Source organism: Microchirus variegatus (assembly GCF_963457635.1).
Source record: "Microchirus variegatus genome assembly, chromosome: 3".
In the NCBI taxonomy this organism is placed as follows: Eukaryota; Metazoa; Chordata; class Actinopteri; order Pleuronectiformes; family Soleidae; genus Microchirus; species Microchirus variegatus.
The window spans coordinates 15,966,189-15,990,841 of record NC_139804.1 but is presented as its reverse complement, the minus strand read 5'-3'; the positions used below and the strand labels follow the sequence as shown (position 1 = coordinate 15,990,841).

General features: G+C 39.7%; 1 protein-coding gene across 1 annotated transcript; it reads left to right on the top strand.

The window, feature by feature from the left end:
* The first annotated feature begins 4,637 nt into the window (after positions 1–4,637).
* Positions 4,638–23,637, top strand: farsb (phenylalanyl-tRNA synthetase subunit beta). Its single transcript, XM_083885972.1, has 18 exons — positions 4,638–4,731; positions 5,180–5,235; positions 5,413–5,567; positions 5,769–5,841; positions 5,970–6,085; positions 6,856–7,006; positions 7,097–7,205; positions 7,614–7,684; positions 8,360–8,421; positions 8,968–9,019; positions 9,139–9,200; positions 10,856–11,063; positions 11,157–11,237; positions 11,327–11,419; positions 11,994–12,111; positions 12,393–12,545; positions 21,508–21,655; positions 22,339–23,637. Exons 1-18 carry the CDS (start codon positions 4,674–4,676, stop codon positions 23,117–23,119), a joined length of 2,547 nt encoding a protein of 848 aa, XP_083742098.1. The 5' UTR covers positions 4,638–4,673; the 3' UTR covers positions 23,120–23,637.
* The last annotated feature ends 1,016 nt before the right edge of the window (positions 23,638–24,653 follow it).

Sequence of the window (24,653 nt, the reverse complement as noted above, 5' to 3'; positions counted from 1 at the left end):
AGTAAGTGTAAGAAAATTCTATCGCGAAGAGGTTACATTAAGCTGTGTGTCCATCATGGTACGGTTTGGTTTTGATTGGTACAGTATAGTATGGTAAGGTTCAGAAGTCCTGAGTCAGGACAACAGTACCTTGGCTTACTAGTCGGAGTGTGAGCTGTGCCTGATGGCCATGTACCATGATATTGTAGAAGTGCAATGAAGTGTCAACATCAAACAGGACACAACAGACAACACTGGAGGACATCTAGCAGATTTTTTTCCTCGGTTTGCTCTCAACAAGACAACATACCATTTCACTCTGGTACTCAAAGGGAAGGGTGCCAAAAAATGTAACGGTTGGGGTTGGTTATTTTGATACAAATCCTAATTGAAATGCCATACTGAACCAAACCGTTCTTCTGTTCTCCTCAGTACTGAGCTGTCTTCAATACATTTGTCAAACTGAACTCATCACTGACTGCAGAGACTTCTTCACCAATGAAATTCCCAAAGCCTTGTTGACAGAGAACTTTTCAATAAGGTTAGGTTAGGTATTTAGTTGTGAAGGTTAGGTTAAGGTTAGGGTCCAGGGAATGCATTATGTCTGTGAGTGTCCTCACTTAGAATTCTATCCAAGAATCTGTGTGGATGAGGTGTATATGGTGTGTTTGTACATGTGGGTAGGGCACGTGGGTGCGGCACGTGGGTGCAGAACAACTTTACACACATATACGTGTGTTTGCCGATTCCTACTAATGACAAAATCAAAAGCTTGCAAAACAACTGAACAAGTGTGATTTCACTGAGAGTGAAAGCACAAAACAACAGTTGGGATTAAGTGGCTCGGTCGGCAGCTCGTCTCTGCTCTTGAGTGTGGTGAAATTATTGGAATTGGATCCACATCATAATATAAAAACACTCACAAAAAGTTGATTGGTGAGTAAGTTGTGGCACTAAGAGATGAGCCTGAGTCTTTTGTAAAGAGGCTAAAACCTGTTTTCCCATGTGTCCCCATTGGCAGCCATGTTTCTGTTGAGAGTGAAACTTCAATGCCTCAAGCTGGTTCTGGGCACTAGAGGGCAGACTTCAGCCCAATCCATGTGGAAAAGGAACAACAAGTAAACAATCTTTTCCTTTGTTGTGTAAAGAACATGAACATTTTTATCATTTCATCATTTTAAGAAATTTAACGCTATTCATTCGAATAAATGCACGAGAGAAAGAATGACGGAAGCTAAGGAAAGAAAATAAAGGCTATCATAGCGTAAACAGACAGACAATATCCAAACACAAGAAGAGGAATAAGCGAAAGCAAAGCGAGAGAGGTGGCATTATGAGATTATAATTTAGATTTTCACAAAGTGGCGTAGCATTATAGTGTCTACACAAAAACGCAAGGGAGGTATTTTGAGATTTTACCACTCTGTGATTTCATAATACTACATTAATTGAGCACTCCAAAGACGTATTTTCTGTGAGGTTAAAACGCCAATGCAATAACTAAAACAATGGCCAGTTCACATCAGCAGTGAGCAGCTTGAGGTTGTAAAACCAAGCATGGATTACTGTGAGGTGACATACATCAGCTTATTTTCATATTTCTACACCACCGTTATCAAATTTATAGAACATTATGTTTTCATATTTGTATGTAAAGGAAAGCATGGCCCTCTTCCTTCGCAGTTGCCATAAAGGTGATAGAATATAGTTTCTGAAAAGGAGTAATTATATACTGTATATCATTTTGTGTTTTAATTCATTTGAATTTTAATCTCTCTCTTTTTTCTTTTTCTTTTTTAAATCTGTGAAATATAATCATGTAAATCTTAATTGTGACATGACAGAATATTGTGTTATAATTTTAAGATCATGTGTTATTTCGTTATTCTGGCCACCTCTTGACCACACTAGACGCTCATTGGTCCCCAGGTCATTTGAGTTGAGAATTTGAGACACAACAGGTATACAGCAATTAATAAGTACAATATTTGACTACTAAACAAGTTGAATTACATTCTTTAAACGTTCAATTCCTTGTGAAACTGTTCTAATGACGTTGAATAAAGGAGAGTGTTAATAAAAGATATTGATGATGAGAAATACAAGAGGTAAATAAATACGTGAACAAGTGTCAGTTATTGCGTGGTTTGTGAGCCTTGCATGTTCAAACCGCAGCCCGGAGCTCACTGATTTCAAATAAGACATCATTGAGATACTATATCCGCTTCGAAATGTCAAAATATGTCACACAAAATTGCGTGTAGTAGCATATTTAACGCATTAAACTACAGGAGGCAGCAAAGTCAACTGTTACATTAAACAGCGCCTACAAACATTTATAACTAGCAGACTTACCGGTGAGTGTTCCGTTCCCGGAAGTCCGTCAGTGAGCAGCAGGTTACAGAATGTGCAATGTGGATGCTGGGATTTCAGTCTTTCGTTCTCTCTCTCTCTCTCTCTCTCTCTCTCTCACTCTGTGTGTGTGTGTGTGTGTGTGTGTGTCACACCACATAGTCTACGAGGAATTGTCCATCAGCGCTTAATTGGCCACTGAACCCTGTGCTACGATTGGACTTGTGGAAGTGGCGCGTGCAAGGGGCCGGACCAAATAGAAGCAGGGCACGAGGTGACTGCCTGGGTTACTCACGGTCATAAGGAGCTGCCTGTCACGCACACGCACACGCACATGCCCCACCACTCTCTCCCTCTCTCTCTCGTTCCATCCCTCCCTCTCTCTGTACAAAGAATCACAATTGGAATTATTAATTTTTGTACACACACCAATTAGTGACAGTGAATTTGACCTCTGCACGTGAGCAATGGGGGACTGGTGCCTTGCTCAAACCAGCATCTACAAATTAAAACTAAGATGTCGTTGAGGAATCTGAGTTTTCCCCATCCGTTGTCACTGATTGGTCGTTGCTTCCTCCTACATCCACCTGCACCACCACGGGCAGCCCATGACAAAGTGGAAGGGAATTGGGCTTGTAACACGAGGGTCGCTGGTTCAAATCTCAAGACAGGTCAAGGGCTGCGGTGTTGCTGAGCATGGTACCAAGCTCACGTTGTTCCATGACGGATGCAGATAAGTGCTTCCTTACTGAGTTTCACTTATTATCTGTCCCGTTTCATCTGATTGTAATCAACTATCAAATAAGGTTTTGGTCTCACATCTTTTGTCTTTAGTGGGTTAAGGATACAAAGCAATGAGTCCCTGTTTCGTGGTTGTCGTTTCATTATGATTCAATATGTTTTTGTTAGAGTTCATAATAAGGCTTTGTCATATTGTTATTATGTCCATAGATGTTAATGAAAACTGCAGATGATCCTGATAGATTTTACACTCAACGTAATCCAGTGACATCCATATGTATATGTAATGATTTATTGTGAGAATCTACAAAAACAAAAGGCCACACCCCCCTGAGCGATAACTGTCACGATAAACTAAATAATGTTCCCTGACTGGTTTTTCCACCAGTTCATTGACCTTTGGGCTTTTCTTTCACTTGTTTCAGATGTGTTCATTTAAACGTGTGTGTATTTGTATTTCATTTGTAAGTTTAATGGAATGCTTACCAAAGTGTGGTCCACAATAAAAAAGGACCTTCCAAGACCCTTCTCTCTGCAGGATTATAACAGGTAAGTGTTATTTTATTGTCCACATCATTATTCTGCTTGGCTGATGAGGTTTTAATGTGACTTTTGCCCCTGCTCTATACGGGCCTGTTTCTCACCGCAGTGGAAATGGAAGACCTGAATGGGCAAGCACTCAAGTTTGTCACACACAGACAAAAGTTTCTCCCTCTATTTGTCTGTGCTTGTTCATAATAATCAAATAAAGGGGAAATCTAGCGATCACTTTTTGTGGTTACAACACCCAGGGCTTTTATGCTTTTGTCAATTTATGTGTTCTAAATATAACATAACAAACTTGTGTTCTTGTTCAACTTTTTTTATGCCATCTGACAAAGACTGATGAAGTGGAGCCCTGTGGACAGCCAATGCAGGGAGCGTACCTATGTTCCCCGGGTACTATGTTCCACCATTTTTCCACCATTATTTCCATAACTGCTGCATTGTGCAACATTGGTCTATGTCTTATTATTTTATTTAATTGTGTGGATAATATTTATTGTATTTAACTAAAGGTGGTGCTGCCCAACATCATTTTTGAAAAAGTCACAGACTGGGTGGACTTCAATATTTTTTTAATGTAGCTAAGCACAAATGAAAATCAAAGTCGTCCAATGAACGGTCACATACAAAGCACGGAATATATGAAACAGGGAACATAGGGATGATTGATGATTGAAGTGACATTTGTTATTTTCATTTCAAATTAATTTATAAATAAACGTTTCTGTGTCTACTTGATTGTATTTTAATTTTGCCTTTTTGTTTTGTTTTACAGGTACTGTTTATAAAAGCAAGTTACTCTAGTAGTTAAATGATCACTCCAACCTAACCTAGTATGGAGTTGTGGAGTAATATACTATCATAGCATGTATCCCTTAAGGATAATATCAAAGGTCATCACAGGTCCACGATACCACAATTTCACCGTTGTCTGGTTTTCTGTTGTTTGCGAAGTCATCCGTGGTTTATGGTTTTCAATCAGGCATCGCTCAGACAGCTACAACCGGCGAGTACGGGTCCTTTTCTCGCTGTGCTGAGGAGGATTAGCAGCTAACATGCCGACTGTCGGAGTAAAAAGGGATCTTCTCTTCAACGCGTTGGGCAGAACATTCAGTACGTTTTATTCGCCCCATTTCCAAACAAAATACAAACAGTCTGTTTGTTTAACAATTGACACGTTTACTCTTAAAGACACAGAAAGGCGGAGAAATCCCCGAACCCAATGCCTGATAGTTAGCATAGCAGCAGCAGCAGCAGCTGTGGCCAGTTTTAACGAGCTGTCTGGTTTGAAGTTGTCCATACAGAATATATATGAAGTTATTTGGAAATAAATGCCACGTGGCAACTTGTATTTCTGTGAAATTTGTGGAGTGGAGACAATTAATACCATAGATATTTTATAGACGATAGTGACAACTGGATGTCAACGTGATTGCATCATTTTTTCCTGTCATTTAACTGTGAACTGAGCAGCAGCGATAAAACGTATATTTTGGCTACATGGCAGCATATTATGCTATTTATTAAATCAATAGTAATTACTGTTTATATATTGTTTTAGCCGATGAGGAGTTTGACGAGCTGTGCTTTGAATTTGGACTGGAGCTGGATGAGATTGTGAGTATATGCGACGATGCAGTGTTTCCTCAACATGAAGTGATTACAGTAGACATTTTGACCTGTCAGTGCAGGAAAATAATTAATTCGACCTGTTTTTTTTCTGTGTGTAAAATATTTGGTAGCCAGAATGTTTGTCTGAATTATAGTAATTACTTTTAACTGCCATCACGACAGACCTCCGAGAAGGACATCATCAGCCGAGAGCAGGGTGATAACAAGGCATCAGGAGCTTCTGACATCATCCTGTACAAGATCGATGTACCGGCTAATCGATATGACCTGCTGTGTCTGGAGGGATTGGTCCGTGGACTACAGGTCTTCAAGAACAAGTAAGTAGTGTTCAACTTGAGGATGTGGATTGAACCACATTGTTTCCTAATTTGGGAGCATTAGACAGGTGTTTGAGATGTTTTGTTGGTCATAAAATATTATTTTGGCTTGTTTTGACCATGTTTGACTCTCTTGGGCATAAGTTGCTATGCAAGGCACAGGCAGATGGACTCACTATTAATATTTTATTTGTGTTTCAGACTAGAGGCACCTCGCTACACACGTGTCAGCCCAGTCAGCGGGGAGCCTCAGAAGCTCATCATCACTAAGGAGGTTGGTGGAACAATTGAGAATCTTTAGCAGTAGACAAAAAAGGTGTTGTCTGAAATTTACTTCAGTTTAGGAAATAAAACCAATAAATGTTTATCATCATTATTACCGTTTCCCATTTTTCTGTGCAGACGGCAGCAGTACGACCCCATGCGGTGGCAGCAGTGTTAAGAAATATTACCTTCACGCAGGAGCGCTATGACAGCTTCATTGAGCTGCAGGAGAAACTCCACCAAAACATCTGCAGGTCAGACCAGCGGCCTGGTTCACGGAAGCAGCACTAACAAATTCAGAATTACAGAGAAAGCCAATCTTAACCTACTCAGATCAGATCTTGTAGGCCAAGCCATAATTAGGGGGTGTGGCTAGGTCAGGTTTAAGAATGTCAGATGGCTAAATGATAAAGAGTGGGTCTTGGATATATAATAACATGGAATAAGTGTAAAACCACACCGTTTTCTGAACAGATGAGTCACCAGGATGACATCATAATTTTACAATTTTTCCATTTGCATTTTTGTTGTATACACAAAAGCAAGATTGTTTTTTTTAGATTCTTCCACTCCAGTCCATGCCAGTTCCATGTGGATAAACATGTGCCCTGAGTCTACTTGGCTTAAATCATCCCAGATAACCCATCTTAAGTCACAAATTTAGTTTTGAGAAAAAGCTCTCAGATGAAATGCGAGTGAAATGTTGTCACCTGTGAAGAAAGATAAACAAAATTGTTGTCATGGACAGTTTTTATTTTAAACTTGAAGTAAATGTGTGTGTAGCTGACAGTCCTTTGTATTTATTTACTTGTTTTCAGTTACCCTGTTAAACAGTGATATATATATTAGGACAATAATTTTGCCTTAAACATCGCAATTCAAAATGTGTGTGTCATAGATTGTTGTTCAGATGTGCAGATTTACTTAAATATTCAATACATGTGCCACTTACCACTAAGAGTAGGTTTTCATTGAATGTAAAAGCAAATTCATCATATTGATTCGGTGATTGTGTTCTGTGAAGGAAGAGGAGCCTCGTAGCGATCGGGACTCATGACCTGGACTCCATCTCTGGTCCTTTCACGTACACAGCCAAACCTCCTGGAGACATCTGCTTCAAACCTCTGAACCAGACCAAAGAATACACTGCCACTCAACTCATGAGCCTCTACAAGGTACACAGCTCGTTAATTGGGCATCAGTCAAATGAGTGTCTTTTCTTTCTGTCTGATGCTAACTCAGTGTTGTTCTCCTGGTGCATACAGACAGACAGCCACCTGAGGCATTATCTCCACATTATTGAAGACAAGCCTGTGTACCCTGTCATCTACGACAGCAATGGCATAGTCCTTTCCATGCCTCCCATCATCAATGGTGACCATCTTCATCTCTGGGTTTATGATCTGTTCCTGTCATTATTATATACATCCACACTACTCTGTTTGAGTTTGAAAACTCTGGGGCTGCAGTTAAGTGTGGACAGTCGGCAACGGCGATGCAATTTTGTGACGCATTTACTTGACTACATATACTGTACATACATGTACTCAATTTTTAAAGGTAAAGCCTATGTAAAGTATAGCAGCAAGCATGCAGAGGACATGTATGTACGCTACCAGTTTGTTCTTAATACAAAGTTAAAATAAAGAAAATGCCACCAGCAAAGAAAAGAAAATCAGAAATTGTGAAATATATAGAGAGCATTTTTTTTTTCTTTGATAAAATTATTGAAATCATTGAAAGAGTCTTGAAAAATGAATGGCTTTCTTTTCTTTTCTATAGGGGATCATTCCAAAATCAACCTGAATACAAAAAACATCTTCATTGAGTGCACTGCAACAGATGTGACCAAGGTACAGTGAATAAATCAGTCTTTCCACTTTTTTTGTGTCAACTGAATTGTGGTTGTGTGAGGTACTGACACTGTGCTGTGAACCAACCTCAGACGTGCTTTCACTTTCACTGAAAACATGACTGTCAACAGGGGGATAAGGACAAACCACTAGGGATGGGACAATACCACTTTTCTGTATTTCACAAACTCGTGTATCTACCGAGTATATACTGATATTAGTCCGATGCAGTCATTTTAGAGCATTTATGAACTATGAAGCTTTTAACAACACATTTGTGCTGAGTCATTTCAAATACATAATTCTCCAACTGTGTAACAAATGTTGTCCAAACATGACTCTAAAAATGCCTCTGCTGATATTTATCTACATTTATACAGTCTGTGCATATTGAAGCATGCGATATAAGATTTTTGGATTGTATTGAATGTTACATTTTATCTGTCCGATATCTGATCCAGTGATTTTGACCGATCCCGAATCCCTTCCCTACAAACCACTTTAGCCACTTAACAAAAGCCTCACTTTATAAAATTAAATTTAGATGGTCTGCTCTCACTTAGCCTGAGCCTTATTTTGAGAGGCTGAAATAGTTTGTCCCTTGTGTTGCTGTTGGCAGCCATGAGTTCAGTGAGGGTATGTGTCTTAAGCTGGTTGATCTTGCTCTCTTTCCAGGCAAAGATTGTCTTGGATATGATGGTGACCATGTTCAGCGAGTATTGCTCACAGCCTTTCACGTGAGTCACTTCTCTGTTTCAAGTATACAAGCTTCTCCGCCCTCTCCTTCATTTTTTTATATCAAGTCTATTTTTGACTGTACATGTCATCTTCATCTTGTTTATCAATGCAGAACAAAACACACACTTTTATTTTTATCAGATATCGTCATCACAGTATTCAGCAACGTTATTGCATGTTTTCCTAGTGTTGTGCAGTTCTACGGTCTTAAACCAAGGCTGTTTTCACATTGCCACCAATATCAAAACATGTTTTCTTTGGGCTATAACCTACTGTAAACTCAAAACATAACCTCCTGTGTGGAGAGTATAGTTACATGACGACATGTTCAAGATACTGTGTTTCTTTTATGTAGGATTAAAGACTTATGTCCTTTGTTCACACTATTTAACTCTCACATAGAGTGATAGAATAAACCTGTCCTCCATAAAATGTATTTAAAAAACAACCAAGACAAAACAATCAAAATCGTAAAAACACAAATATGTACTAAACAAAAAGGGTTTTATTTTGGGGGTGACATATTCTCGCCTTTTTTCTTTCAGGGTTGAGGAGGCAGAGGTGGTGTACCCTGATGGCAAGACCTGCGTATACCCAGTACTGTGTTTCACTTCATTTACATTCTCTTCAACACTGTCCTCTCTTTTTTAAATGTAACATGAAATTCTTCTGCTGTCCTCTAATGCTCAGCCTCTGTTCTCTGGTGTGTACTTCAGGAGCTGGCGTACAGGAAGGAGAAGCTGTCCAGCAAGTTCATCAACCACAAAGTTGGCATAAAGTAAGTCATTTGATGTTCTGTACTGTAGTCACTGTATATAGAAAATTAAAATAATAACACTGCTCTATGTAACACAAATTTAAACTGTTGTTTGTTGTTCAGCTGAAGTATATTTTTGTAATCTCATTCAATAATTCTCCAGTGTTATTATGTATATTTATTTTCATATCACAAATGTCTTAAATCACTTTGACACTTTTGAACCTGCAAAGATGTACCTTTTTAAAACGTTCAACCCACTCCTCCACTTGTTACTCATTTTAAAGTAATATTTCAGGTTCTTTGAGGCGCGGCTTTACAATGTATAAACATATATCACTGCTTGAGCTAAGCATATGAAAGCCAGCTGGGTCACAAAACTTTCTGACCTGAAACTGAAATGTATGTCACTTTTTATATTGCTTACTCCCTACACCAAAGTCCATTGAGAATTTCAGCAAGTTTTATGTCATCGCACACAGGAGTTGTTGATCCATAATTGTCCTCACCTTTGAAAACCTTCACTCAGATTCACCTTAATGACACAAACTTACCAAATGAAGCAGCAGTAGACCAACAGTTCCCTTGTCACTGTGAGAAAAAACACAAATTCTTAATTGACTTTGGTGCAGGACAGTGAGCAATTTATCAGATTAAGGCTGGCTTTACACGGCAACGCTCCCGGGTGAAACTGACAAAATATTTTATCAGATGTGCCTTTCGTTTAGACGGCGACGGTTCTTTTGGGGCTTAAAAACGCAGAAAAATGAATCCACCCTCCAGAGTGGAAATCTTAAAAACGCTCCGCTGCCGCGTTCCGGTCTAAAGGGTTGAAAACGCAAAAGTGTTTTCTGAGCTGCTCACGCTGGTACGATGCTGAAGTTGGCACCACATTCGACACTGAAGTTGGCACCACATTCGCCTCAGAACCGGGATGTGGTGCCAACTTCAGTGTTGTCACGCTGGCTATCCACCTGTACGAGTTGACGTCAGATCCATGTGCAGTACAGCCAAACAACAACAAACATGTCGGATTCGATCCATCTGTCCGACATTCAAGTCGCCTTAGCTGCTCTGATACCTATCCAGGAGTCATTTCAGGAATTACGCCGAGTTAATGTTGTGGTTTTTGACTGTGGGCTACTCAGCGCTGCTAGAGAGAAGTAGAAGGACGTTTCAGCGCATGCGCGCGCTCCTGCTGTTGTTGACATATGACAGTGCTTCACAGTGCCACCTAGCCACCTGGCATGCATACTACATCAAATTTCACACACTTTTGCGTCACCGTGTGCATGCAGATTTCCACCCAAAGACGCTCGTCTAAACGCGTAATAAAAAGTGGCAACGCAACGCCACTTTTGCGGTTTGTGTTCAGATTGTTGCCGTGTAAAGCCAGCCTAAGTTTCCAGTTGAAAGAGGTTTAAGATATTGTAATTTTATTAGAGCAGCATTTAAGTGGCTAAAGCTGTTTATTTTCTTCCCTGCTGGCAGCCATGTTTTCTCAATGTGTTGGTACCTCAGACAACAAGGTTAACTTTCCTTCCAAACGACACATCAGCATGTGGACTAGCAGAGCTGGGAATCAAACCCTCAACCTTTGAGTTGAAAGACGACTTGCTTAGCAACCGTTGCCCCAAAGAACAGACAACAGCGTATCTTTGTTTTCCTCCTGACAGTGAATCGACAGAGAGAATCGCCCAGCTGCTCACCAGGATGTGCTTGCGCTCTGAGGCTACAGGTGTCGAGGACGAGATTGAGGTCGAGATCCCGCCCACACGCTCTGACGTCATCCATGCCTGCGATATCATGGAAGACGCCGCCATAGCATATGGCTTCAACAACATCACCCACACCACGCCACGTACCTACACCATAGCCAACCAGGTACACGGACGGTCATGATTCATATCTGTGTTTATGTAGATAAATGTATGTCATTAAATATACAGTGTTTGTGTATATTTTACATTTTCATAGTTCCCACTGAATAAACTGACGGAGCTGTTGAGACAGGACTTGGCAGCTGCTGGTTTCACAGAGGCCCTCAACTTTGCTCTGGTGAGAGATTGACAGAAAAACACATAAATACACTTCTTTTCTTTCCTTAAAGAAATCCTAAAAGGGATGTGTCTCTGTTGTTTTCCTAGTGTTCTCAAGATGATATAGCAGATAAACTTGGAATGAAGATTTCAGAAACTAAGGCGGTTCACATCTCTAATCCCAAGACAGCAGAGTTTCAGGTAGACAACAACACAAGTCAGTTGAAGCATGAGTGTTAATCTATATACTTGCAATGCCTTAACTTTAGTGAGTTAAATCACAGTCCCAGCCATAACAAAATTACATAAAAAAACAATTGTACAGAATTGGCATTATAATTTCTTTCAGTGTTTCGATTTCAGTTGTCGGCCAAGTGTTTCCTTATTTCCGTTTTCTGTTTCGTCCAACAATTTTCATTTCGGTGCTTCCCTAATCTCTGTGACTCAGCTAGTTCATCATTCATGTTACATATTGAGGAATGTATTGCTTCTACTGTATATGTTTGGTATCTGTGAAGCTAATACATGGTTTGCAGTGCAAACCATTTTATCAGCCTGCTCTAAGTAAAATAAACAGCAGTGTCAAAATTGCTTTGTTATCAAGGTCTTATTCTCTCTTAGTTACACTCTGAAAACAAATTGTGATGTGAAAAAGTAAAAGGAAAGTTAGACATTCAAATAAATAGTTATTGTGGTTGTCCAGTAGAGGGTGCTCTTCTCCCTATAAGAGGTTAAAGTTATTTTTCCCAGCTCAACTCTTGCATTTTTCCACCAGGTGGCGCGCACCACCTTGCTGCCAGGTCTTCTGAAAACCATAGCTGCCAACAGGAAGATGCCCCTTCCCCTCAGACTCTTTGAGATATCCGACGTGGTCCTGATGGATCCAACCAAAGGTACATGTCTGCATGTTTTTTTTTCTTTCACCTGTGTGCATGTGCGTGTGCACTTTGGTACTTCACATACTATAAGTGTACAAAATGTTGAATATATTTTCCCAATCCTGAAAATGATGACGTTCTCTAATGTCTCGCTTTGTCCACAAACACAAAAATAATGAATATCCTTTTAAATAAAAAGTAGAATGATATTTACTTGAACATGTATTTATTTGTCATACAAAACAAGTAATTCACTGGTTAAGCCTCATTCCTAATACCCCCATCCTACCATCCAGATGTTGGAGCAAAGAACAGCCGGCGTTTCTGTGCCGTTTACTACAACAAGAGCCCGGGCTTTGAGGTGATCCATGGCCTGCTGGACCGAACCATGCAACTGCTGGAGGTGAAGCCCGGCCGGGATGGGGGCTACCACATCCAGGCTGCAGACGGTAAGAATCCTTGGAGGGAAGGCAGGGTACATACCTGTACTTAAGCTAGCTTTGATGGCGAGTGCTTGTTTTTTTTTTTTATATATGGATCCACTTTTTTAAGATGACAAACTATCCTTAGCTAATTCACAATTTAAATCATGAAAAGAGCAAATCTGTGCATAATGACATTTCTGACATTTTTTATTGCTCTATATATACAGCAAAGTTGCAACTTCATTTTGTACCAGTATTATAAACATATATACATGATAAGTACCTAATATAAATACCTTGCTAAGTACTTACACCTTGCTTATGTGCTACTGTATAGGCCTCCCTGCTTTTAACCATGACATACCAGTATGGTGTACAAGGAGAGAGCACAGTATGCATACTGGGTGCAGCCACAGCTGCAGTATATTTGTGCGTCTTTATTTGCATTTGTTTTTCATCTCATGGAAAGTAGTTTGGTTGTTCTTAAACTGGACTTTTGTAATTCACTCACAAAGCAAAGGTCAGTTCATGCCCATCCTCATATTACCTCACCTCACATATGATGGTTTGGCCTAATTTGCTGTAGCCTTTTCTTGAACTGCCAACATTTCATCAGCCAAACATCCATTTCTTGTAATAATATAAAAAATATATTTTAATGGCTAAAAGTGTGACTGGTGGAAAACGAATAAGACATGTTCTGCAGATATGTGCTAAGTAAGAGGTGGGACAAAACACCTGGTACATCTTTATTATGGAATAAATTATACAATTAATAGTGTGTCTGTGTAGACTTTTCACCCTCCATCTACTCTCATCTGATACTGTCTGTGCATCAAACACCAGACCGATACTGGAAACCTACACAAGCCAACAGTATTATGCATGACTCAGCAAATCAATCACAAGATGTCTTTTCATACTGTTTTCATAGTGCAGATTATGTGTGGGCGAGGCGTATGTTCCAGAATTCATTTTATGTCCAGATTAAAACAAAATGTCATAAAAGAATGAAATGGCCATCAATCTTAATGTGAAACATGGAGTTCAGCGGGCACAAAGCCACCGCCTGTTCTGCCTCATTCATGCTCAGTGTTAGATATGAATACAGATGGAGCCTTTTATCTGATCCCTGTGTTTATTACCCCCATATTTGTGCACATCCTTTGAAAGCTTAAAGACAAAACAGAGCAGTTCGACCAAAAGTCGCAGGGAGCCATGTATCTGAAAGTTCTAGTGAGGTACAACAAAGACATTCTAAATATGGTGACTTTAGTTTGAGGAAAAGTCATGAGAAATATTAAAGAGATAGTCTGATGTTTTGAATTGTGGTTGTTTACGGTACTGATGTATAGTCAGCACTGACGCTGCTCCCTGCACTGGGAGCCAGCCTGAGATGTAAAAAAAAAAGCTACTTTAGCTTCAGGCCTTGGTTACATTTCCCACATACACGTGTCTGCAGATGTTCTCTATAGTCTGTGTGACGCAGTACGAGCTTACCCTGCGCAGGCATACGTGAGTGCCATTTTGTGAGATGGTAAGATGTCTTGTAAGTCTATGATGTTGTAAGAATAAGGTTACAGCCTCATCTCGCCATTCGACAGCCTTTTCTGACTGCAAACAGCAAAGTGTCCTGTGACATGTGTAAACTGTCCATAGGGACAGTCACACAGGAGAGCTGCCTCACTCAGTGTGTTCAAATGTATTATTTTGCAACTTCTGTGTTTGAAATCCCATGGCATTTACTTTAATGACTGAAATGTACTCAATGAGTAGCAGCTCCTGTGTCCCCATCATCACCATTTTCTTGATGCAGAAGAGCAAGAGTTAAAAAACAAATAGCAGTTGTTTTTCCTTGTGTCCCCTCTGACGGCCATGTTTTAGTGAGATTTTTTCAAGCTGGTCTCTGGCACAGGGTGTGCATGTGCCGTCTAAAAATGCCTTTTTCCAAATAACTACATCATTACGACCTCCTTCAATGGTGCCATGTTTGTTGCTGACAGAAAATTTAGACTGTGGGCGACTGTTGGAGATGTTTGACTCTTAAACTCAGATGATGAGAAAACTCTGGTATATATTTCCATATACCTCTTTTCTCCATTCCATCCCAACTACCACTCCTTCCTACAACCTCTTCCCCGTCTTCCCCCCTTTCACTTGCACGCTCCAAGGTCACACTGCAGGACATCTCCCCCCAATTCTGCTCTCAGGCTGCAAATCAATGGGCTCAAGTATCAGTGAATGAGAGGGAAGAGGGTGAAGGCAGACGGATGAACAGTGGAAGGGGTGAAATGAGACGGGAGAGTGCAGAAAATAGAAAGGGAGGGGGTGACGAGTGAGCTTTGTGTGTGAGAGACAGAATGTACCGTCTGCAACATAGGAGGGAGAGTCACGTCACCCACTGCAGTGCTGAGCTCTTAGACTGTCCATCTGATAACACACACACATGCTTACAAGAAACCTGAAATGCTCTAATGCAGGGCTACTCAACTCAGCATTGCTCATGGGCCACATAGAAAAATATCTGTGGGCCACAACCTATAATAATTATGATTTTAATAGAGTATAAAAAAACAGGAATGATCAAGGTAATATTTAATAACAAAACATTTGAGTCCACTTCAGTACAAGGAAAATTTCAGACCTTGATTCAAACAAATGAGGTTTGGTTGATTGACTTAGCCTTATAGATCTATTTGTGGCGGTTTTCTGTGTTTCCCTCATTGACATTAAAAAGCATAATGCCAAACATCATTAGACGAATGAATTGTCGAATATATCAAATTACAAAGTGATTCTTTATTCACAAAATGTGAACAAAATGAACAGACCGCCGTTACAGGAAATCACTTACTTTGCATATTAACACATAGCATAGCATTAGTTGAGCGTTAATAAATATTGAATTCATCATTTATAACGCATGACTACTCATTAGTATGTAGTTTATAAACAAAGTTATAAATGTTTTTTTTTTTTTTTTTTAAATAGTTGTGTTTATAAACTACATACTAATGAGTATTCATGCGTTATAAATGATGAATCCAATATTTACTAATGCTAATAGTGTGTACTTATTATAGTGTTACCCACATTTCTTTTTATGCAAAGGGCCAAATAAGTTTTTTTTCAAACTCTTAAAAATATTTTTCAAGCAATTTGTTTAAGAAATTAACTAAATGGCATCTGAAAACAAAGCCGCAGGTTGAGTATCACCGCTAATGCATCTCACACACACTGCAGTCTATTTCCTTTCCTGCACACGCCATTAGCCTAATCTTTCCCTCATTTTTGGCACGTCCTTAACCCCATTACAAGGTCAAGACTCGTGACCCAGTCTGAGAGCTCACCTGACATAAACACACACACACAAATACACATCCTCAGGATGTGTCAATTGAAAGGCCAGAGAAGCACTATGACTAACTCGCCACCACACCCAGCACAGGAGGGCGAGTGGCTGAGGGAATACATGTCGACTGAGTTTCCTCCACTCAGCACGTGAAAAGGATGATATAATGAGTAAGAGGATCAGACGTGGAGGGGAAAAAGTCACTTAAGAGACATATGCCTGCGTTTCACTTAACAACTGTGTCCAATGCAAAACTTTCGACCGGTACAGCCTTAGTTTGGAAATAGAGTATGTTTGTGTGACTCATTCTTTTGTTCCATACGTGACCTTTACTACTTTAGCCCTTGATACATTATTTAAGGTTAGTGTCAGTGCTTAGGGTTTTGAAGTTCCCATGTGCTGATTATGGTAATCTAAGCCTGCAATAACGGACTTTGCCACTTGGGGGCTATTCATAGAAGTTGTGACTCACCTCATTTTCACTTGATATAAGTCTGGTAGCAAATCTAAAGCATAAACAGACAAACGGGATCTTCAGTACTTCGCTTTAGACAACTGACAACTGAACAGAGTCGAGAGCAAAGAGACGGAGTCAAATCCCTAAACTGTTAACTGAATCCTGTTATCAGGCCCCATTAATCTACTCTGAGGAGGTGATTACACTCATGGCCACAAGTGAGGGAAAAATAACAGATATTAACAAAAGGTCATGTAATAAAATGTCTTGCTTATTATGTCATATGTAAATATGCTTGCAGCTTTATGTGGTCCAATCGAGAATATGTTTCAGTGTGTGTTTCGTACAATACTCGATAATGTCAGTTTTTCATATCATGATTTGATCTTAGACATATATCTTAACCCCTCTTTATAAACGTTTACTTCACTTATATACAGTGGTATGCAAAAGTTTAAAGTAAAGTAATTTTTTATGATTTTCCTTTATAAATCATTGGTTGTTTGGATAAGAAATTTCAGTATAATAGTGAAAATGAAATAAAGCAAAAAAAAACAAAATTAGGCACAAAAGAAACATTTTGTGCATCATTTTGTGCAGAAATAACAGCCTCTAAATGCTTCCTATAGCTTCCAATTAGAGTCTGGATTTGGTCACATTTAACTTCCTGTAATTATGCATCCTCCTGTGCAACAGGGAAGTATTAACCAACCTTCCCCTTCTTTGTGCTTAGTTTCAGTTTTCCTTCTAAATGAAATGGTTTTGTGTGGGGAGATTTTGACAACAAATTCCATGAAATTACTTAAACCACCAGTGAATTGATGAAGTAGAGAAACCTCCCGTGATCCAAGAGTTTCTTTCCAGTTGTCTGAAATGATGAGAAATCTGATGGCAAAATGTCAATATTTGACAGTAAAGTGATGTAACTGCTTCTAACTCTCTCTTCCACTGAAAACTCTGCTCAAAGTTGGTGGTGAGTGAGCAGGAAACTGGTCTGGCTCAAGTGTAGCTCATTTTCATTGACTGATTGGTTATTTAATACGCACCAGTGCTATTTATACTGTTGCCATGGCACCCTGTTGATGGTACAAGCAGATGACGCGAGAATCGACGCAAGTGCATTCCACTGATTTTATACAAGTAACAGACAGAAAAGAAGACGGAGGAAGAAGAAGGTTGATTTTTACTGTTGCCTTCTCTCTCTTTGTCTGACGTACTATCTCACTCGCTCACATAGACATTTAAAAGTGCAGTCAGTGTATACTGTAAGCCTTCATCCATAATGATGAGATAACATCTAAGCAGTGGGCTCTGGAAGCCATTAGCAAGGCAGCGTGGGAAGAAGCAGTGCACTATGGGAGGAAAGCCACGTCTGTGCCATATGGGGCCGTTGTCAAGACAACCCCCGCATCTTGTTAAGTCCCTGACAAGTCTTTCTGTCCGTCTGCATGTCCGCGTGTTTGAACAAAGCCTCTGATGCTGGCAAGCATTTTCATCTCTGTGTGGATGGAGGCTCTTTAATCCACATGGACTGAAATGAACTTTACTCCTGACACACATAAACACACTTACAGTGGGTCATTGGTACACCTCTCTCGGGAGGGGAAATGCACACTTAAGCTTTGACATTAATTTAACAGAAAATCCATGTATAATCAGATGGCTTGTGGAGATGGTTGCCTCAGAGTAATGACCTGTGACATTTGCACATAAACAGTATATTTTATTGTTCGGTCACTGATTGGTCTTAAACGGGATTTTCAGGTTCATAACCAGTCCCATTTGCTGGTTTTCCCCATGTTTCTTGGAAAAATAATCATTCAAAATTACACAATTAAAGTGTAGAATATTGAGTACTTAATAATCATTTCAGCAAAAAAATTATTTGAAAAGGGAATTTTTTTTACCTCACTTTTCCTGTGAGCAAAATACAACATGTGAGTGAGACTTTTCCTATATTTTTGCAGTAAAACATTTGGGATTGACATCTGAAGATGAATATAAGTATTCATCTTATTATTTCAGCTTTTATTACCGGGTAATTAAACATTTAATTTGTTTGTACTGGAACGCAACATTTTTAGGTGAAGAAAAGTATAGGGATTTAAATTAATAATACTTCATATTTAGTGGCAAATTGTATGCTGTGTGTCGTGTTGGTTCTTTAGATGCTTTAGATCAAATGACTAGTGTTGAAGGAGCTACTTTTCTCTTATTCTTGACAGTCTAGCAGAGCACAGGTTACAGTGGTTATAGTTTGCTCTACTTTTGTCGTCAACGTTATCTTAAAGCAGAATTCTGATATTGTTTGACCTGGGCCTTATGTTTGTAAATGTGGGTGTCCCCACCAGTCTTTTAACAAAACCTACGCCCTTGGTAATGTTGCCAGACTATTACAAAAACAACACCAGCCATTTATTGGCAAAAACAAGCACTTTTGTTGGAGTATAACTCGGATATAACGTACTATACTACTACTTTAAAGTACTATTTACGGACACACCCACCCCAGGTAAAAAATATCGAAATTCCCCTTTTAAGTACACTCGACAAAAATATAAACGCACAAAGAAAAATGTTATTGTAGTTTTTGTTATGTGACAAAACAGATTAACTATCCAAAAATAACAGTACACCTTTATCAATAAAGTGGCTTTAATTTGCGAGCATTAGGATCAATTTCAAAACAAAAGTCCTGGAGTAATGGCAGGAAGAACACAATGGGGGTCGATGATCCAAGTTCACAAACTTCAATAACGTGTGTGTCCACCATTAGCTCAACCCAGCACTCAGCATGCCAATGGCACGCTCCCTCATGATTTGTGACATCTTTGGCATATTGACAAGTGACAAAAGTCCACATTTTGGTGTGCCCTTTTATTGACCAGACCATAAGGAGTGTCTGTGTACTGGTCACGCATATTGACCACCACTCTGCCATGCTCCATGACTCTCGTGAGTTGAAATACTCAATCTGAGATTGTAGTCAATAGGAGTGGCCAAGTGACACTGGACTACTGGGTTTGAGCAAAACAAATCATTACATAAACAAATGCATCAAGAATCTGAGCAAATGTCATGACATTCTTTTTTTGTTCACCGTTTCAAGTTTGTGCGTTTATATTTTTGTTGAGTATATTTTGAAACTGCTGACATTACGACAAAGCCGCACACCTGCTCAGTTCACTTCATCCGTAAAAGTGGTATTGGGTGCAGCACTATCAAAGTAATTCTATGAATGTGATACCTGCATGCATACTACACTACAAGTGTAGTATGCCGGTAGTATTGTCCTTTTAGAGCTGAGATATATTTGGAGTAATGAAAGTTTGGCTTTATCTGAAATAGCCTTTAGTACACTTCAGCACCTCCTCTGGTCTCTTTTTACAGCCTCGTAACTGAATTCATAGCATCACAGGAGACTTTGACCAATCACAGTACAGATCAGAGAGAGACATTGGGCACTCCTATTGGCTGTTTTATCACACATGCTCTGTATACAGGTCCCGTCAAGTAGAAGAGAAAAAAATGATAGCGAGTTGGAAAATAAACACGATAGAGATGAAGAGATTGCCTCAGGTCATCGGTTACATATGAGATGAGTGCATCTGTCTATACTCATCTGATGACAGGAGCTGAGGACGGAAAGCAATCATATTTTATGGACCTGCTGATGAAAAGCCTGATCTAATCAACTATTTTTCCAGTGATCCTGCCTCCCGTAGCTTTAATGTAATCTCATCGTTGGCAACTATTGTGGGTGAACAAAGCATCATCAAGAGAAAATCATACAAGACTGGAAGCACAGTAACACCCACACTGTGCGACTGAACGATGATCTCTGTGATGTGATGTGGGAGAGACACTAAACCTGAGCACCTGACAACAGGGATGCCATCGATACTTAAAAGACCAATGAATGAGTCAGCAGCTAAGTGTAAATACATGTTGAGTTTACATATACAACTGTGTGAAGAGATGGGAACATGATCCAAACTACTCCTGGGTTAAAACAGTGGTCATTGTACCTCAATCATGTCCACTTCCTCATGAAATGCAACCGTTTAAATAAGAGAAGCCACTGCCCAGTGTAAATGACATACACTGAAATGAGATTTGCATTCAAATCGGACATTCTGCTGTAGAAGTCGGAATCATTTTGTTCAACTTCTTTTTTTGCAAATGCACTTATGTCGTGTTATGTAGTACTTAGGTAAGCACAATTTAGTATTCCCCAGGTTAAAGTGATATGTTTTTTGGTATTTTGGAGTGTGGTTGTATGAGGTACTGCCACAGACTGAAACTGCTTAAGACCAGCTCACTTTCACTGAAACCGTGGCTGTTGGTAAAACCGATTTTAGCCACCTAACGATAGGCTGATTAAAATCTATCCCAGTTTATGTGTAAGACATTTTAACAATATTTCTGCTGCTCTATTGCTTCATTTAACCATTTTTCTTTGTTAGAAAATGAAGATTGTAAACGCTTTCTCTCCTGCACCAAAGTCCATCTGCACCGTCACTCCTGTATGCTGTGATTTAAAATGTCTGTTTATCTCTATAGACTTTGGTTTGGGAGAGTGAGTAGTTTACAAAGCCACAGAAAACATCAGTTTGATTTTCACAAGTGGAATTACATATTTACATAGATTGCAAAACAAATATTAATATAATAGTTAGCAAATCTTATAGTTGTCATATTGAACAAGTGATATTTGAGAATGTCAAAAAAGTGTGTATTTTTTCTACACCGAATATTAAGTAGTAACTAGGATATTTGATGTCATTTCTCCTTGGACTAGAGTAAGCTCTGTATTGTACTGTATATCACCTCATGGATCCACTGGGGAGAAATCAAAAAAACTCCTTCCCTTCTAATGAAGCAATATCAGATTGTAGTCAAGCAGTGATTGAATCGTGCTCAGCACTTGGTCTGACATTGACTGCTCCTCAAATAACTGTTAGAATTATGAGATACAGTTTTTCCTACTCCCAAATGTGATTAAAAATGAGAAGTCCTAAAATTTGCTCAGGGGGACTGGACATGTCATTTAACAACATTTAAGTCAACAATTAAGTCATTAATGTGTGTAAATTGTGTCCTTATTTGCACTAATATCATTTCTCCTTTCTGTCTTCGCTCTTAAAAGTGATAATTGCTTTGTTTTTTTCTGTTAGATTCCACTTTTTTCCCCGGCCGCTGTGCAGAGATCTTTGTACGTGGAAAGTGTGTGGGGCGCCTGGGAGTCCTCCATCCTGATGTCATCACCCGCTTCGAGCTGACGTTGCCCTGCTCTGCCCTGGAGATGGACATCGAACCATTCCTGTGATTTCCCCTTCCTAAACTTCCACATAAAATGCACATTTAATTATACTCAGGTCAAAACAGCAGCCTAAGAAACTGAAGGGCCACTTTGTGCTAGGGCTGCAATTGTTAATTGATAATTATTTTCATCACTGATTAATCTGCCAATTATTTTCTCAATTGATCAATTTGTTGTTTGGTCTGTAAAATGGTGAATCATGTCAATCAGTATTTGTCAAACTTGTCAATGACGATCTTCTCAAAAGTCTTGTTTTTGAGCCCAAAGATCAGATTTCAGATTTTTTGGTTTCTTTATGGAAACAGAAAATATTCAAGAAAACCCCCCCAAAAAAAACTAGTTTTTATTTCAAAATAAAACGAATACAAAACACAAATTGATCATCAAAATAGTTGGCAATACATTTGGTCATTGATTCATAATCAGTAAACCATTGTAGCGCTAATGTGTGCGTCTACCCAGTGTGTGTTTTTTAATCAGAGGCACGGCTGTTTCTACTAAAGTCAGAAGAATTAAAAATTAACAAGACTCCTTTGTGTTTGTGATGTGAGTGCTTGTGCGTCTGTGTGTGGGCTTGTACATGCATGCCTGGGCTTAATTTAGCTTTCTTGTGCCTTGGGGTTAGTGCATGCTAATTACACTCAGTGACTCATTACCTGTTGCTTTGTTGCCTTGGTTCTTCCAGTGGCCACACTGCTGAAATCCTTCTCACACACGACGTCCCCATGCAGGAAGTCATCGCTCACAAGTTCCCCGTGCAAATCGAAGCCCGTCCGGTGTCGGCCTCCTGCCCAACTTCTACCAAAACTGTGTTTGGTGACGTGAGCACGCCGGCCGGCCTCAAAGCGCTCAATGATTTTCTAGCAGATAAAAGCTACATGGAGGGCTTCACAGCGTCTCAGGCTGACATGGCAATGTTTGACGCCATACCCTCTGCTCCCTCTGTGACCTTATGCCACCTTGTTCGCTGGTACAAGCACATCCAGTCCTTCCAGAGAGAAAGAGCTAACCTCCCATCAGCCACCTCTCAGTTTGTCCTTCCAGCTAATCTCTCCACAAATGCCTCAAGCGACAACGATGACGATGACATTGACCTGTTTGGCTCGGACGACGAGGAGGAGAGCGCAGAGGCGGCCAAACTCAAGGAGAAGCGCCTTGCCGAGTACGCTGCAAAGAAGACCAAGAAGCCAGCTCTCGTAGCAAAGTCCTCAATCCTGTTAGACGTGAAGCCCTGGGATGATGAGACAGACATGGCCAAGATGGAGGAATGTGTCCGCAGCGTCAGGATGGACGGACTGCTCTGGGGGCAGTCCAAGCTGGTGCCTGTGGGCTACGGCATCAAGAAGCTGCAGATAGGATGTGTGGTGGAAGACGACAAAGTGGGCACGGATCTGCTGGAGGAAGCCATCACTGGTTTTGAGGACTATGTTCAGTCTGTGGACGTGGCTGCTTTCAACAAGATCTGAGTCGCACAGGACTGAGTGGTTCCATCTGATGTTTTCTGCTTTAATTTGAGACATATTTGGTGATATACAGTTAGATATTTGGACAAAGACACACATTTTGTCATTTTGCCTCACAGCACCACAATGAATTTGAAATGAAACAATCGAGATGTAGTTAGTGTGGACTCTCATCTTTAATTTGAGGGATTGAACAAAGAATCACGTTAACCGTTGAGGAATGCTAAGCATTTTTTTTTATTATTTTCAGGGGCTCAGAAACAATAGGACGAACTTTAAATCATGATCAATAAAAGGCTTGTTTTAATAGTTGGTTTAAAAACCTTTGCAGTCAATGATTGCCTGATGACTGAAACCCATGGACATCACCAAATGCTGAGTTTCCTCCCTGGATAGCTAGTATGAAAGGTATTGTGAGATGGTTCTAACCGTGTCCATGTAACAACACAATAACCAAAGCTCAGGTCATTCATTTAAATCCTTTTATACAAGTAAACAAATAAAACCATTCTAATGTTCCATTTCTGTTTCATGTTTTACCTGTTGCTCTTTGTCCTTCACAATGATACGACTGCACTCTTTTACTGGTTCAAGGTCTCGTGAGTAACATTTAACAGTCAGTCATTCCCCCCTCCATACGTCCATGAGAAATACAGTTGTGTTCAAAATAATAGCAGTGTGTTTAAAAATGTGAATATAGCCCAAAATCCTTATAATAGTTCGTATTTCCATGCATTGGGAACACTGCACATTTTATTCTAAATCTTAACATGAAGAAAAATTTATAAATGTTTTAACCACTTAAGAGAAAATTAAGAAAAGAATAACATTGGGCTGTTCAAAAAAGAAGTGTCTGCATTTTCCTTTACAAACTCAAATATTACTGTATAAAATGAAAAATCTTTAGGATTTAGCATCCCTGTGAATCAACTAAACTAATATTTAGAATAGATAACTGTGTAACAACTGTTTCTGAGAACTGCTTCACATCTGTGGTGCATGGAGTCCACCAACTTCTTGCACCTGTGAACAGGTATTCCGACCCATGCATTTCTTGGTTTTGCTTCAGAAAAAGCATTTTTGTTGTCACCCCACAAGTTTTCTATCGGATTCAGGTCCGGGATTGGGATGACCACTCCATAACTTTAATTTTGTTGGTCTGGGACCAAGATGCTGCTCACTTACTGGTGTGTTTATGGTCCTTTATCGTACTGAAACACCCATTTCAATGGCATTTCCTCTTCAGCATAAGGCAACGTGACCTCTTCAAGTATTTTGTTATGTGCAAACTGATCCATGATCCCTGGTATGTGATAAATAGTAAGGGAAACGTCCCCACATCACGTTGCTTGCCCTACCATGCTTCACTATCTTCAGAGTGTACTGTGGCTTGAATTCAGTGTTTGGGGTCGTCTGACAAACTCTCAATGGCCCTTGCGAGCAATCTTACTTTCATCAGTCCACAAAATGTTTTTCCATTTCTCTTTAGGTCAGTCGATGTGTTCTTTGGCAAATTGTAACTCCTTCTTTTCTTTTT